This window comes from Marasmius oreades (genome assembly GCF_018924745.1).
Source record: "Marasmius oreades isolate 03SP1 unplaced genomic scaffold unpl_scf_14, whole genome shotgun sequence".
NCBI classification, from domain to species: Eukaryota; Fungi; Basidiomycota; class Agaricomycetes; order Agaricales; family Marasmiaceae; genus Marasmius; species Marasmius oreades.
In genome coordinates, this window is record NW_025064838.1 from 1 (window position 1) to 13,443 (window position 13,443).

Genomic DNA, 13,443 nt, shown 5'->3' on the forward strand with positions numbered 1-13,443 from the left:
ACCCCTTAAATGAAGATAAAAGAAAGGAAAAGATCTCAGGGACGAGGACCAACGGCTTCAATATGGGGTGAAGTGCAATGAATTGTTACTGGCATTTCACACAGACGTTTGCCGACAGGCTCCATAGAAAATATTTTAATAGAGGCAGTGCACCAAATCCCTTAGTACAAGTTTCAAGAAGACTGTGGACACTCTCAAACACTTCAGCTGAAGCAACGATACACAGCTTATAAGAGCCTGTTCGGATTGGCAACCGACCCATATGGCTGCGCGGAGTGAGGACCATACGAACGAGAACGAATTGGGAAAAAGCCATGGTACTTACAAACCGCAGTTTTCCGCTAAATCCGTTCACCATTCTTCCCCTTTGAAACTGAAATTCAATACGGCTTATAATGAGTCAAAGTTATGTATGCCACAGGAGCAGGGACTTGGATAGAAAGAACCCATGCCGTACAGGGGTCCCGTTTCCTAGACGTCGATTAGCCATCACTTTTGCATGAAATTCACAAGATTGAACTCGCTTCATACACTAACAAACAGTGCTTCGGTCGGATATACACTCTTCAATGCACCGAGGGTACCCGAGCTCTGTCAGGTCGCAGCAGATCGTTGAGTTCCAATTAAGATGAAAAACTTCAGTATTTGAAGAGCCATTGTATTGTCTACACAAAACTTGAGAGCATATATACCGTCCTCTACCTCTAGTGTCCGGCGTGGTCCTTCGGGGGGTGTAGACTATTGAGGGGAAACATGAATGAACATGCCTCAAATGAATAAATCGAGTAACAAGGACGCACCAATCTTTCTGTTTTTGATAACTGTCCACTTGAAGCGTTTCACGTATATACTAATTGCAAACAGAGTGTGAAGAGGATGACAGCCTTGAGACCGATCTTCTTTTTCGTCATGTTCAGGCTCAGCAGCCCAGTTCAAGAAGGTTACGACGTCCTTGGCCATTTGCGGGGTGGTTGCAGGAGTGCCTTAATGATATTTAGAGCGAGATGTGTTTGACGGAAGGAGTTTATCTGCTTACCATCCTCATATTCCACGAGACCGTCAAAAAGGAGACGGGCCATACCGATAGCACCACCAGGGAAGTACGGGTTGTAGTTCATGCCGTCACGGATTTCAACACCAGCAGGAGGGTCCATATATCCTGTCAGTAGGGAGAAGATGTAGTCCTAGAGAGCACTATGGCTCAATGAGTTTGAAGGTTGATTCAGGATTGACACTCACGCAACCGCCGTGACGCGCTTTTACGATCAGACTGAGGTCGGGTGGAAGGGCACCAGCATTTCCAGCTCGGGCAGCCTCTTCATTCGGGTACGGTGCAGGCATGTAGTCAGAGAGTTTTCCGGGACGCATGAACATTTCACCCTCATCGTTAGGTCCATCCTGATATTCAACTTCTTCTGCCATGGTACGCGCCTCATCCACAGTGTGCGAGACGCCGACTAGATTACGCCAGGCAATGCGGTCGAGGGAGTGACATGCAGCACAGACTTCACGATAGACTTGATATCCTCTTCGAATACTGCAGAAGAGAAAAAATAGAACGTTGATAAGAGCTGTAGTAACCGATGGAGACAGGTGCTACATACCTAGCGTGGTCAAAGGTATCGAAAAAGCCATCATGAGGCCAAGGGTAGTGAGTAGGATGAAGACCTTCGTCGCTGAGGTGGCTTGCGTGTGCTTCTCCGAGGAAAGGAAGAGAACCATAGAGGTGGGAGTACCATGCAATGGTGCCGGCGGTGAACAACGTTGCTCCTGCGAGAGTTATTCGAGAGCCCAAGAAGGCCTGCGGACGATTGTGAATTTATGAATTCGTTTCATCTCGAATTGAGTTACCTCGAAAGCATTTGAGGCAGACGAGCTCGACGATGCAAAACGAACCTGTTAGAATCGAGGTTACCAAAATACAAGGGGGAAAAAGCGCGTAAACTTACGGCTGTCGAACGAGAAGAGGAGAGAATTTGAGTCGAACGGGAGGAAGCCAAGGAGCCAGCCCGTTTAAGGGCTCCTGAGGACAACCTCGACAACATATTGGCCTTTTAAAACGGAGGAGGAGAGGGAGCTTGTCACGCGTTGGCGGACGGAATCGGGAAAGGTTACCCTTCTTCAGCCAATCACAAGCATTTGATTCGCGCTAGAAACTTTACGTCACCACTTTTACCTACGATCCAGTTGCATATGTGCTTGATTCAAAGTTCATACCAGAATGAAATCACGATGATTGAAACGGTGAAACGACTGAAATTCACCGTTTCTAATATGAAAAACGTTGGAGCTCGGGCCAAGCTATGTAGATGATTTGGATGGTCACAAATACTTCTCAATTCGGTGTTTGCACTAGGTACTGTACTCTGAACAAGACTTCGGCCAGGTAAGTGGATCTCAAAATGAGGTTTCCTAATCACTATCTAACGAAGGAGTTGGTTTATGGTCCGATGGAGAACGAATTTGCGGTCAAATCAGCGACGAAAAACAGCTCCAGTCAAACTCAGCGGAATCTAAGATTGTCAGAGGGTAAAAGATGAGTATATGTAAGCCAGAAAAGGCCTCACCGATCGAGTGTCCGTCCACCGCCTCCTTTGTGTTTTGACACCAGAAAGTGAATCCCGCCGCTGCCATTGAGAACCCGATTCAGAAACCATACACCGACCAGGGACAGGTCACCTACACTCGAGTTCAAGGTATATGAAGAAAGCTGTGATTGGACCTGGGGAGGGCTCCGGGGAGTGTGCTGTCAGCAATGCCATATCTCATTCGGTATGTCGTACGTTGGTTTAATCTGAAGAGAATGGGTCTCATCAGTCGGCAGTAACAGATAGAAGCGATGAGATGGATCTGACGACGCTAAGAAGGAGATGCTATACACTGTGTCGACACGGGACGTCGGGGATGAGCTATTTAAAGCTATCAGCATATATAGAAACGTACGTTTGGTCAATGACAAATAAATCGCGGCCCAGATATCTGAATCGACAGTAAGTTGATGATGAAACCATGGAGGATAGCGTTCAACTCGCAATTGAATCTCATGAAGTAGAACTGCACAAAGGAGAGAGAGAAGCAAGTTTAGTCGGTCATCGCCTACGCAAGCAACAACTACTGTAGCAACTCACGCACACCAACACAGCGATGGAAGCTGCGCTAAAAATGCATAACAATGAGTACGTATGCAGAGAGAGATGGTCGGAAGCAAACCTTGTTGCGAGGCCAGTTTCTAGAGAACAGAGTATGAGAGGATGTAAAGAAGAGAGGTGTGCACTTTCAAATTTACCTATCGTCCAAACCGAAAGACTCTTCACCAAGCTCGTGGTGCTAGAAGTCCGAATGAATACCAGAGTTTACGTGTTCCAAGTCGGGCATTGAGATCCACCAACCTCTCGAACATTTGAATGCTCCCAATCCCATCTAATGATCTTATCAAATACCAACACATACTTCCCGCTGCATAGACATCAACCAATGCCCCTACCCCAAGTGTAGCCGAGATCAGCCACCCAAAGTCCGTCTGAACTTTGAACGGATTCGGATCTGTTACCCCCAACCAAGATTCGTACGTGATCCAGAGGGTTCCAGAAACGTGAAAAAGCACGAGCGAGTAACCAATCAAGCTGAGAGTGAGGTTCGAGCTGAAGGTGTAACAGCGGAACACATAGAAGGTCTGGTGGACAGGATTAGACCCCAAAGATGTATTTTTTTATGTCTGTTTGCACTCGCCTGAACAAGAGTGATGACAAACGCGCCGAAGGCCATAGCGATGCTGAAAGAGTAGCAGTTGCCTGGTTTGACACTGTATCCTGCTGTGGTCACCGTAAAATAGTAGACGGTTCCCATGCACGCTATGGTATGCCCGAATTCGAGAGTGCTGAAGAAAACTATCATGACGGTGCGAAGTTGTAGCACTAACAGGATGCTGACTTACAGTAAAAGCACGACCTGAGTACGAGTTCAATAAGTGAAAAATCGAAGGGGTTGGGTGCTCTCACCAACACTTGAAACATAGTTCCGTCACGCTTCCGTTGTCGCCAGTATGTCCGGCCTTGAGTCATAAGCACCCCGAAGAGGAATGTACTGACAAATATCCCAATCTCGAGGGCACCCAAGAGCAAATTTGGATCTGTTTCTGCTTCGACCACTGATGTCCCAGGTTCCGTTTGTTTTGAAGGTGAAAGCGAAGGAGCCATCGGAGAAGACCACAGGAGAATGATTGATATTTGTTGAAAGGAGAAACAAAACGACACAATAGATATCCAGGAAGTGGCAAGAACCGGCAAGCCTCAAAGGAAAAAAAGAAAAGAATCCTGGAGCTGGAATTATAAAGCCCATTCCTAGCACTATTTCCAGAGTTGATAAGACCCATTTTTTTGGCTTTGAATGCTATGTCGAAGATCATCACCATCGCCATACCTACGAACAGCAGTAATGCGGAATCGTGGGCGAGTTGATTTATTGGATCTTTTGATTTTCGAACAGCCAAGAATACAGACCTGCCTCTGTTCAGCAATCGACATTGAATGATCGCGCGGAGGCAAAGCGTAGTGATAGGTGTGAATCAGAACCCACATCAAATTCGTATGCGACAGGGTACGATCATTGAGTATTTTGTAAGATAGGCATCTCGCTACTGTGGTGAGAAGCGGGGCCGTAATTAGTCTTCGCAGTTTAACAACTTGGATAACGTGACCTTATTACTTAAGCATCCTTCATGCTTACAAGTGTCCTCATTCTTGAACCTCGCTCGATACAATGTCTTCAGAGTCTTGGCCGCCTCAACTCAAGTAACCTGCTGTTTCTTTCTCCCATTAATTAACTCTAATCATTGAGCAGAGATTGGGTTGCGAAATGTTTGGGCCAAATGACTGACAGTAATAGGCAGGAAGCACAGAATGAGTTGCGACAGGTAATCAGTGAAGCTTACAATGCACACACATTGTGGACGACGGATTGGAATGGCGTTCAGTTACAAAGGTTCTTTATCTCTGCTATTTCTCTCCTTTCTTGTTGATATTTCAGCCCTCATCAGTCTTCTCACAAAACTCCCTTCTGTGAATCTCAAGCGCAAGTTGTGCGTGTCGCCATTGATTTCTCCAATGACGTTTATAACTTGCGATGTAGACATGATAGTCCTCAATCAAATAAGAAGGCAAAGAAATCAACTGTGAAACAGGTCACCTCCGGTACTGCAGCTCTCGACCTGAACGATCAAGTCGCCCTCAATCGAAGAGCGGAGCGGTTTCAACGAGAACATGAAATTGAAAGGCAACGGAATGTTCGCACCAATGGCCACTATCAGTCTTCACTCAAAGTGAATCATCACCACGCCCATCTCTTGAACTCTTCTCGTTCAAGCTCACCGTTTGGTGGTCTTGATGAACCGGAGGCAGATCCAGTGCGTTCCCTGTGTTATGCCATTTTTTGTATCTCTCAGTCACTCGCAGAATGTCATAGACTGGGATCGGTTTACCATAGTGGAACTTCCAAAGAGATCTTCAAGGATTACCTGCGTATAACAACGGTCAGTTCACCCCCAGTATTATGTCTGTGCGATGGCTCATTTTTCCATAGGAACCGAAACCCGAACAAATACGTCCGTATCTCGTTTTACAGGAAACTCTTATACAACTGAAGAAGCGATGGAGAGAGAAATGTTCTTATTCGTGGATATGCAATCAGTTGAAAAGTTTGCGCCAGGATCTCACCGTTAGTCGGCCCTAAAATGTGTGAAATGGTCGCTTATACTCACACCATCCCAGGTGCAACGAATAAAAAACGAATTCACGGTTCAAGTCTATGAAATCCATGCAAGGATGGCCTTGGAGAGTGTATGTTCCTTACAGATTGAGATTGCTAGCTGTGGTACTTAATTGACCCATGACTCAGAACGATATGGTTGAATATAACCAGTGTCAAGCTACCCTCAAAACCCTGTATGAACTCGGAATACCGGGCAAAGTGGAGGAATTCACAGCTTACCGAATTCTCATGTTATTGCATGGACGCAACAGAAGTGGTCAGCCGGTCCCTTACCTTTCTGTCAAATCGGCCGTTTCGCTGACTGGCTATTTTTGTAAGAATTAAATCTCTACGTAGGTCAACTAACACCCAAACAGAAGACGGATACTGCCGTAAAACATGCACTTAGCGTGCAACGCTCGCTTTCCATGGGCAACTACCATTCTCTATTTATGTTATACATGACCGCTCCTAACATGGGGGCATACATTATGGACCATTTTATTGATCGGGAACGTACGAAGGCGCTCATGGTCATAGTTAAAGCGTACGTGGCTTCGTCGCTTGATTGGGGAAGGGACAGGAAATTTGACCGTGAGACGATCAGTTACAGGACGATAGGCCTCACTTTCATTCAAAACGAACTGGCCTTCGACGACCTAGATGCGACACGCAAGTTTCTGGAAGAACATAAAGCACCGTTCTACACGAATCCGACAGCCCGCGACTCGGAAAAAGTATTCGACTGTAAACCTGCGATGACTGCCCTGGCTCAGGTGTATGAAGAGAAATATCGTCGGATTGGAATCAAAGGCGCCATATAGATAAAATGGTGCGCCAGAATCTGTGACCATTCTCGTAGTAGACCCACGTCGCGTCTTCCCTTCTACTCGTTCCCCTCCCGCTTATTTGGTTCGTTACCCCTGCTATCACGGATTTGGAACCTCCGCGCACGACTCGTACCTGCCCAGGATATATACATTAGGCAATTGTAGCAACTTATTATTATCTGCCAAAGATGATTGTTCAGCTGCTCGGGTGTAGCCTGTAGCATTCATGGCCCCGTAAGTATATAGTATTGTTGTATGGGTCCCTGCTCTTACTCCAGGTGTCCCGATACCCATGTGCTTTACTGTGGCCTTCAAGCCATTGAAACGAACAATCTTACCGCAGGTGTCGCTTCTAGATTGTTCCTGGTGTTAGCTGTTAGCGGCAGTGAGCCTAAAGGAAGGCGGAATAATGTTCCGACCCCAACGCTTTTTCGAATAGAGCGGCGATGAGACTGGTATTTGAGGGGCTCCGGCGGGGACGAGGTCAGTCTACGGAAGTCCGTTTCCCCGCCTAAAAATGCTGGGTTCTCAAGGTGATAGAGCCGCTGCAAGACTTAACCTCCTTCTTCCTCATCTCCAAAGCGGGCGTAATATGGCGACTCAGACTACAGACTTCCATCAACAACCTCACAAGTCAGTTTCTGAATGTTCTTGCGTGTACAATGCTTTACTAACTGCTCGATTTCAGGTTACTTTTGTGAGTTTATTGTGCTAGTGATTGTGCTTTCCTGATCATATGATATATCCGTAGAATCCCTGGACCTATTGAGGTCACTGACGATGCGAGTAAATTCTAAAGATCTCCTATTCTTGATGGCTGACAGATTCAAATACTTAGGTTCTTTTCGCAAATGCACACCCTTCCATGTCGCATGTTGCGCCCGAATTCATCCCTGTTTTCGGCGATTGCATTAGGATGACACGGTGCGGAGAGTTTTACGTTCATCCGAGGACCTTCAAGCTAAACGGCGTTAATGTGTTATCAGCAAGGTGCTCCTTACATCGGACGGCCAGCCTTTCTTGATAGCAGGAAGTGGTACATTGGGTTGGGATCAAGTACGTTAATGACAATTAGGGAAGGTCGATTGCGTTGCTCATAATTATCATCAGGTCGCGTCAAACCTCGTTGAACCCGGAGAGCATGCTCTGGTCCTTAACAGCGGGTACTTTGGTGATAGCTTTGCCGACTGGTGCGTGTTGCATCTTATCGTCGTCAGCCACCCGACATTGATCGTCCTCCTCGTTCAGTCTAACTGTTTACGGTGCCAACGTCGATCAAATCAAAGCTCAAGTCGGCGATGCCGTAGCAGTATCTGATATCGAGAAGGCTCTGAAGACTAAGAAGTATAAAGTGGTGACAGTCACCACCCACTTCGACTGGCGTTGTATCGGATATCAAGGCAGTGGCTTCACTCGTCAGACGGCTTTCGCCTGAGACAATGGTACGGGAAATCCGGGTGCTGATTGCGATTGACTGGTTTGATTGTATCTACAGGTGATAGTAGATGGCGTATGTTCAGTCGCTAGCGAGGAGATTCGGTTCGACGAATGGGACCTAGATGTTGTCCTAACAGGCAGTCAAAAAGGTCTCGGTGTTCCTCCTGGACTAAGCATTCTTGTTGCTAGCACCAGAGCTCTGAAGGTGATCTATTTTACTCTGTACTCAGCAATTGGTCGGTCAGCTCACTTTACTCTAGGTCTGTGAATCTCGTCAGAAGCCCATCACTTCTTATTATGCGAACTGGAAAAAGTCTGTATTTTTCTTTCCACATTTCACCCCATCCCCTCTTATACCTCTTACAGATGGCTCCCCATAATGAAGGCATACGAAGCAGGCAATCCTTCGTACTTTGCCACACCTCCGGTCAACCTGATCTACGCGTACAATGCCTCGCTCAAAGCCATCACTGAGTCATCCCCCTCGATTGAAGACAGATTCAGGATTCATAGAGAAGCCAGCAAGAGATTCAAGGATGCCGCGAAAGGCCTTGGCTTGAAAGAAGTACCTTTACGGCCAGAGGTCGCGGCGAACGGCATGACTGCAGTACGTTTCGCACCTTGTCCTATCAAAGGAGATGCTATACTCATTGAGCATTTGTAGTTGTACTTCCCTGATGGACTCGGCGCGGCTGATATTCTCCCTCGCCTCGTTAAGCGTGGTATTGTTGTTGCGGGCGGTCTTGGCATGCCCAGTATCAAAGGTGTGTACCATTTGGCATTAGGTCCATAAGCGTAATGTCACTCAACTTATCTACAACAGACAAGTACTTCCGTATAGGCCATATGGGAATCTCGGCTGTTGACACTGAGCGGGGTGGATATCGAGAAGGTGATTTCATCACTCAAAGAGGCTCTCGCGGAAGCGAAGGCAGCGAAATAGATTCATACGACACCGTAATACAAGTTCTGTATCTAAAAGAGATGTGTACTACAATATACAAGTAATATTGTTTCTTGATATATTGATGTTTCGTGACTAAAGTACGATTTTTGAGGCTGTGAGACTGAAAGAATTATCTGTACGACATGTGCCAACTTTAGTGTCACAGGTAGCGCTCCAACTCAAAGGAGTGCACGAACCGTGACTACGTGGGGCCACGTCACGTAACCCTTCTATTTAGACTTCCATGGCCAGCATGTCACGTTCACCGACAGTGAGAGGCCCCACAGTCCCGAACTGCCTCGCTTACGGCCACGCCCCACCAGCGCCACCCAAAACACCAAGAGACCCAAAACACCAGCAATGTCCACACCTCATAGACGCTCTGCATCGGCTCGTGTCCCTTGCACCTCCTTGCATTACGAGCATGACAACCGATACTGCCTAGCCCAATTCGAAAACACTGGAAAGTACGTTGAAATGGGGCCCGAAAGTTTTTTGGAAGTGTTTCTGCCCGTAATCGGAGATATCCCGGCCTATCAAGGGTTCAAGTCAGCAGAAAATGCGTTGAAAAGGGCGTCAGGATGCCAGTATGAAGTAGACATGTACTCAGACCTGGTGCGTTCTCATGTTCTTCCATGCAACCTAACCGGCTAACGTTCAGCAGGTCCAAGCTTTTCAAGCGTACTGCCCTACATTGGAGTTTCATGATACTCATATGCATCCTGCGTATGCTCCATATGGGGAAGGGAAGGTGGAGATTAAACCCGACATTTCAAGTTATTACCGAGGCGGCGTTGGTCCTGAAGAACCAACCATTTCAGAAGCTGATCCTCCTGAGTTGCCAGGGGAGGATGGTTCTGAGGAGTCAGACATTTCAGAAGAGGCTGGTTCTGAGGAGTCAGACCTTTCAGAGGAGGCTGGTTCCGATGAGCCAGACATTTCGGAGGTGGCTGGTTCTGAGGAGCCAGACAGTGGATCAGAGGAGTCAGACGGTACAGAGGAGGCTGGTGCTGAGGAGCAAGTCAGTGCAGAAGCTCGACCTGAACCAGCTCGACCTCACCCCGCTGAGAAGCTAGCGCCAGTCAACTTCAAGAAGCGGAAATCATCGTCGAGGTCAAGCTCAGACTTGGAGACGACGCCTTCTCAGACGAAAACTGAAGGTCAATTTGAAATGAATACAACTCAAGGGCAAGATACTCGCGGACAAATTACGATGTACGCGACTGCCCAACTCGCTTTACAACAACGTACCCATTGTTTCTCTATTCTGGTCATAGGTACCTTTGCTCGACTTATTCGCTGGGATAGAGCGGGTGCTGTTGTCACCCCACGGTTCGACTATACGAGGACTTCATGGTTGCAGAAATTCCTCCACAGTTACAGTTACGCGACTCCGAAAGTTCGCGGCATCGACACTTCCGTGTACAGTCTCGATGATTGCGACGACGAGTCTGTTCGGACTTCGGAACAGGCGACGCGAAACGCACTCAACCTCCTCCACGAGCCGCTATACGTCTTCGAAATATATGACGATACTACAGGCAATCTGACAAGGGTTATTGGGTCCCAACCTTGTGTCAGGAACACCGACTCTCTCACCGGACGATGCACTCGCTGTTACAAAGTGTATGATCCCAAAGATAGAGAGGTTCGATTCTTGAAGGATACGTGGAAGGTCTCTGCACAACATATCTTGGGGGAGGCCGTTGTATACTCCAAGTTGAAGGCAGCTGGAGTACGCAACATCTTGACGCTCCTCACGTCCGGGAACGTCCGTCACAGAGGACCTGAAGACATACAGGCCACACAGACTCACCGTCGTCAAACTAAGGGTAAACCTCCACTCAAGCGTTTGAGAGGTCACTACCATTGTCGTCTGCTTTTCAAGGAATGCGGGGAGAGCCTTCTAAATTGTAAGTCTGTTGGACAATTAATCACTGTGATGCACGACTCTATGATTGGTGTGTTGCATCGTTCGTACTCATTCCCTGGTCCTCAAACAACCCCGTAGCTCACAAGGATGCGTATGAAAAGGCTAAAATTTTGCATCGTGACATCAGTTCCGGGAACATCATCATGGTGGATGGTAAGGGGATCCTCATTGATTGGGACGTAGCTAAGTTGCACACTGATCGAACCCCTCGTCAAAATGAGAGGACGGTGAGTGTTTCGCTTTTCTTTCGTCGATCGTTTCCTTAATTACCTAAATCACAGGGTACATGGCAATTCATATCTGCAAAGCTGCTTTTGGCAAAAAAACCGACACTACATGTGCTTGCGGACGACCTCGAATCCTACTTTCACGTCCTCTCACTGCAGGTCTTGAAGTACACTAAACACGGCATGCCTCTGTATGATTTAGCAAATTACATCAAAAAAGTGTATGAGGAAGTCAGTGTCGTCGGAGAGGGGTCTGCCGATTCCCATCGTCCCCCCCAAGGTGGCCATTCCAAGAGTTGGTCGTTGGTTGTCAGAAGCATGACACTTCTCCCGGTTCCCAACGATGTTCTTCATTCTTTGTTGGACGACCTGGAGGACGTACTGCGAGTTCGCTACCTGCCGAAACCAAGGGATGCGGACAAGAAAGGGCTGCGGGACATTGAGCGGCTTGAGCAGGAATTGGCTACCGCACAGGGGGAACGCAGGAAAATTTTACGACAGACGCACGCTGCGTGGCAAGCTGCGCGGGAGTACACCGAATACACCAAGCGCCTGGAAGACCATAACCTGGTTTTAGGCCTGTTCGATCGTGCAACCAGTTTGGAGCATAGAATGCCAGAGAAACTCAAGCTGAACAAGACAAAGCAACTCGCCGTCGATACCCTTTACGCTAAGACCAGGAAGAGGAAAAACGATGACGTTTCTGATAGTGAGGATGAAAGGGAACACTGGAACAAAAAGTCGAAGAAACCGAAGAAGAAGGTCTGATTCTGCAGATGTGCAGATAGCCATTTCCGATATGGTCAGACTTGACCGAAGTCCAGGACTTTTACTGTATTCACCGACATGTATAGTATGTTACGAAATTCATGACTTTATATCATTGGTATCCTATTGAAAGTGAGTAATTACTGAAAGTGATGTAGTGTTAAGGAGTATAGGCGAGAGGCTGCGTCCAATTTCGCTGGCGCTCAAGGCACTGAAAAGTAAGATTGAGATAAGTATGTTCGACCACTAAAACGTTCAAACCAAAATGAGGAGGAGCGGTAAGTAGGAATAAGCGTCATGACTACGTTTCTACGAGAACATTATATACTCTCATTCTGAAAGCTCCATGTCATCCGTCTCACCTTCTGAGGTAGACGCTCCTTGAGCCGCCCGGAAGTGGGGAGACAAGAGATATTCTTCTGTTCACAAATCTTGGTTTCCGCGACCGGAGCTTTCAAAGTAGGATCTCTCAACGTCGGATATTGGTCCAAAGATTGTGAGCACCAGCGAACGTCGACCACTCTGGTCGGGCGCTGATACCCCCCTTATGTGCGATCAGCCCGGTAAGTCCGAGCTCGCCTGATTGTCGCCTGATTGACGTTAGCGTTTATGCTTTGGCGACAGTCAGGCAAGCTCAGATGGACGGGACTGGTCAGATGGGCTAGCCTGACACGGCTGATAGGTAGGTCCCATCTGACGGCGTCTGATCAGACTCGTCAGATTGACGGTTCTGGTCAGACACCGTTAGGATAATGCAGCTGATACATGTAAACAATCTGACGGCGTCTGATCAGCGTCGTCAGATTGACAGGACGGCTCAGACAGCATTGGGATAACCAAGTACATAATGTAGTATTAGCCTTGTCTACGTATACCATGTATTTTATTCTGAATAAGACCTATCACCTAGTTTTAGTCTAAGTTTCTCAACCAGCCCGTGTCAGTCTAAGCCCTGCTTTCAACATGTATTAGTCCAATTCCATCTATCAGCCTAAATAATAGTTGTCGTTACTTTCAGGGTATACCAGACTCGAGCGATCAATCAGAAGTGTTCGTTGCAAAGCGGAATAATACATTAATAATGGTACAAAAGAAGCAATAAGAGCAGCGATAATAGTGGCATCGACAACCAAAGACAGTGAGTAACAATGAGCAAGAAGTGGAACGACCGTGACGACAACAACAACTACTCTCTATGCTCCCCATTAACCTCCTCCTCAGCAGCCCTCTGAGCAGCGTGAAGGCGAAGCCACTCTTCTGCAGCTGCTTTCCGCTCTGCTCGTTCCCGCCTGAGTTTGTCCATGTCCGACTCTTCCTCGGGCTCCTCGAACACAACCATCTTTTCCACGACACGACCCTCACGGTCTCCAAAGACCTTTCTGAATAAGAGGACGGTGTCAACGACAGTGGAGGGAAAAGAATGGAACACGTACATGTTCCACCATTCTAGAAGATCGCCTTTAAAATCCTCCGTGCCAGATATGATAGCGTCACGAATGTTGCACCAAAAGCTGGGGTAGTGGAACGTTCTATCGTGAGGGGACCAAGTCTCTGTTG

At 47.4% G+C, this 13,443-nt stretch overlaps 6 protein-coding genes across 6 annotated transcripts; 4 read left to right on the forward strand and 2 right to left on the reverse strand.

Moving 5' to 3' along the window:
• Nucleotides 1–800: 800 nt before the first annotated feature.
• Nucleotides 801–2,070, reverse strand: E1B28_013864 (uncharacterized protein; the record flags this gene model as incomplete). Its single annotated transcript, XM_043160689.1, has 6 exons — nt 1,950–2,070; nt 1,852–1,896; nt 1,605–1,801; nt 1,240–1,537; nt 1,037–1,184; nt 801–983 (listed from the first exon to the last, which is right to left on the reverse strand). Coding segments are annotated over exons 1-6 (967 nt in total), but the record flags the coding sequence as incomplete, so codon positions are not given.
• A 227-nt stretch (nt 2,071–2,297) lies between these two features.
• Nucleotides 2,298–4,267, reverse strand: E1B28_013865 (uncharacterized protein). The gene is made up of 12 exons (XM_043160690.1): nt 3,935–4,267; nt 3,730–3,877; nt 3,390–3,673; nt 3,287–3,327; nt 3,211–3,229; nt 3,129–3,156; nt 3,033–3,054; nt 2,944–2,979; nt 2,856–2,880; nt 2,684–2,794; nt 2,568–2,627; nt 2,298–2,513 (listed from the first exon to the last, which is right to left on the reverse strand). The coding sequence occupies exons 2-10, from the start codon at nt 3,844–3,846 to the stop codon at nt 2,692–2,694; spliced, it is 675 nt and encodes a 224-aa protein (XP_043001732.1). The 5' UTR covers nt 3,847–3,877; nt 3,935–4,267; the 3' UTR covers nt 2,298–2,513; nt 2,568–2,627; nt 2,684–2,691.
• Nucleotides 4,268–4,764: 497 nt separating this feature from the next.
• On the forward strand, nt 4,765–7,041 carry E1B28_013866 (uncharacterized protein). The gene is made up of 8 exons (XM_043160691.1): nt 4,765–5,077; nt 5,128–5,527; nt 5,578–5,712; nt 5,766–5,834; nt 5,893–6,022; nt 6,085–6,292; nt 6,353–6,809; nt 6,892–7,041. The coding sequence occupies exons 1-7, from the start codon at nt 4,932–4,934 to the stop codon at nt 6,567–6,569; spliced, it is 1,305 nt and encodes a 434-aa protein (XP_043001733.1). The 5' UTR covers nt 4,765–4,931; the 3' UTR covers nt 6,570–6,809; nt 6,892–7,041.
• Nucleotides 7,042–7,069: 28 nt separating this feature from the next.
• On the forward strand, nt 7,070–8,010 carry E1B28_013867 (uncharacterized protein; the record flags this gene model as incomplete). Its single annotated transcript, XM_043160692.1, has 7 exons — nt 7,070–7,208; nt 7,264–7,272; nt 7,327–7,357; nt 7,414–7,499; nt 7,562–7,631; nt 7,686–7,765; nt 7,824–8,010. Exons 1-7 carry the CDS (start codon nt 7,093–7,095, stop codon nt 8,008–8,010), a joined length of 579 nt encoding a protein of 192 aa, XP_043001734.1. The 5' UTR covers nt 7,070–7,092.
• Nucleotides 8,011–8,391: 381 nt separating this feature from the next.
• E1B28_013868 (uncharacterized protein) lies at nt 8,392–9,020 on the forward strand (the record flags this gene model as incomplete). Its single annotated transcript, XM_043160693.1, has 3 exons — nt 8,392–8,619; nt 8,677–8,776; nt 8,836–9,020. The coding sequence occupies 3 exons, from the start codon at nt 8,392–8,394 to the stop codon at nt 9,018–9,020; spliced, it is 513 nt and encodes a 170-aa protein (XP_043001735.1).
• Nucleotides 9,021–9,318: 298 nt separating this feature from the next.
• Nucleotides 9,319–11,886, forward strand: E1B28_013869 (uncharacterized protein; the record flags this gene model as incomplete). Its single annotated transcript, XM_043160694.1, has 4 exons — nt 9,319–9,573; nt 9,623–10,919; nt 10,970–11,118; nt 11,173–11,886. 4 exons carry the CDS (start codon nt 9,319–9,321, stop codon nt 11,884–11,886), a joined length of 2,415 nt encoding a protein of 804 aa, XP_043001736.1.
• Between the last annotated feature and the right edge of the window lie 1,557 nt (nt 11,887–13,443).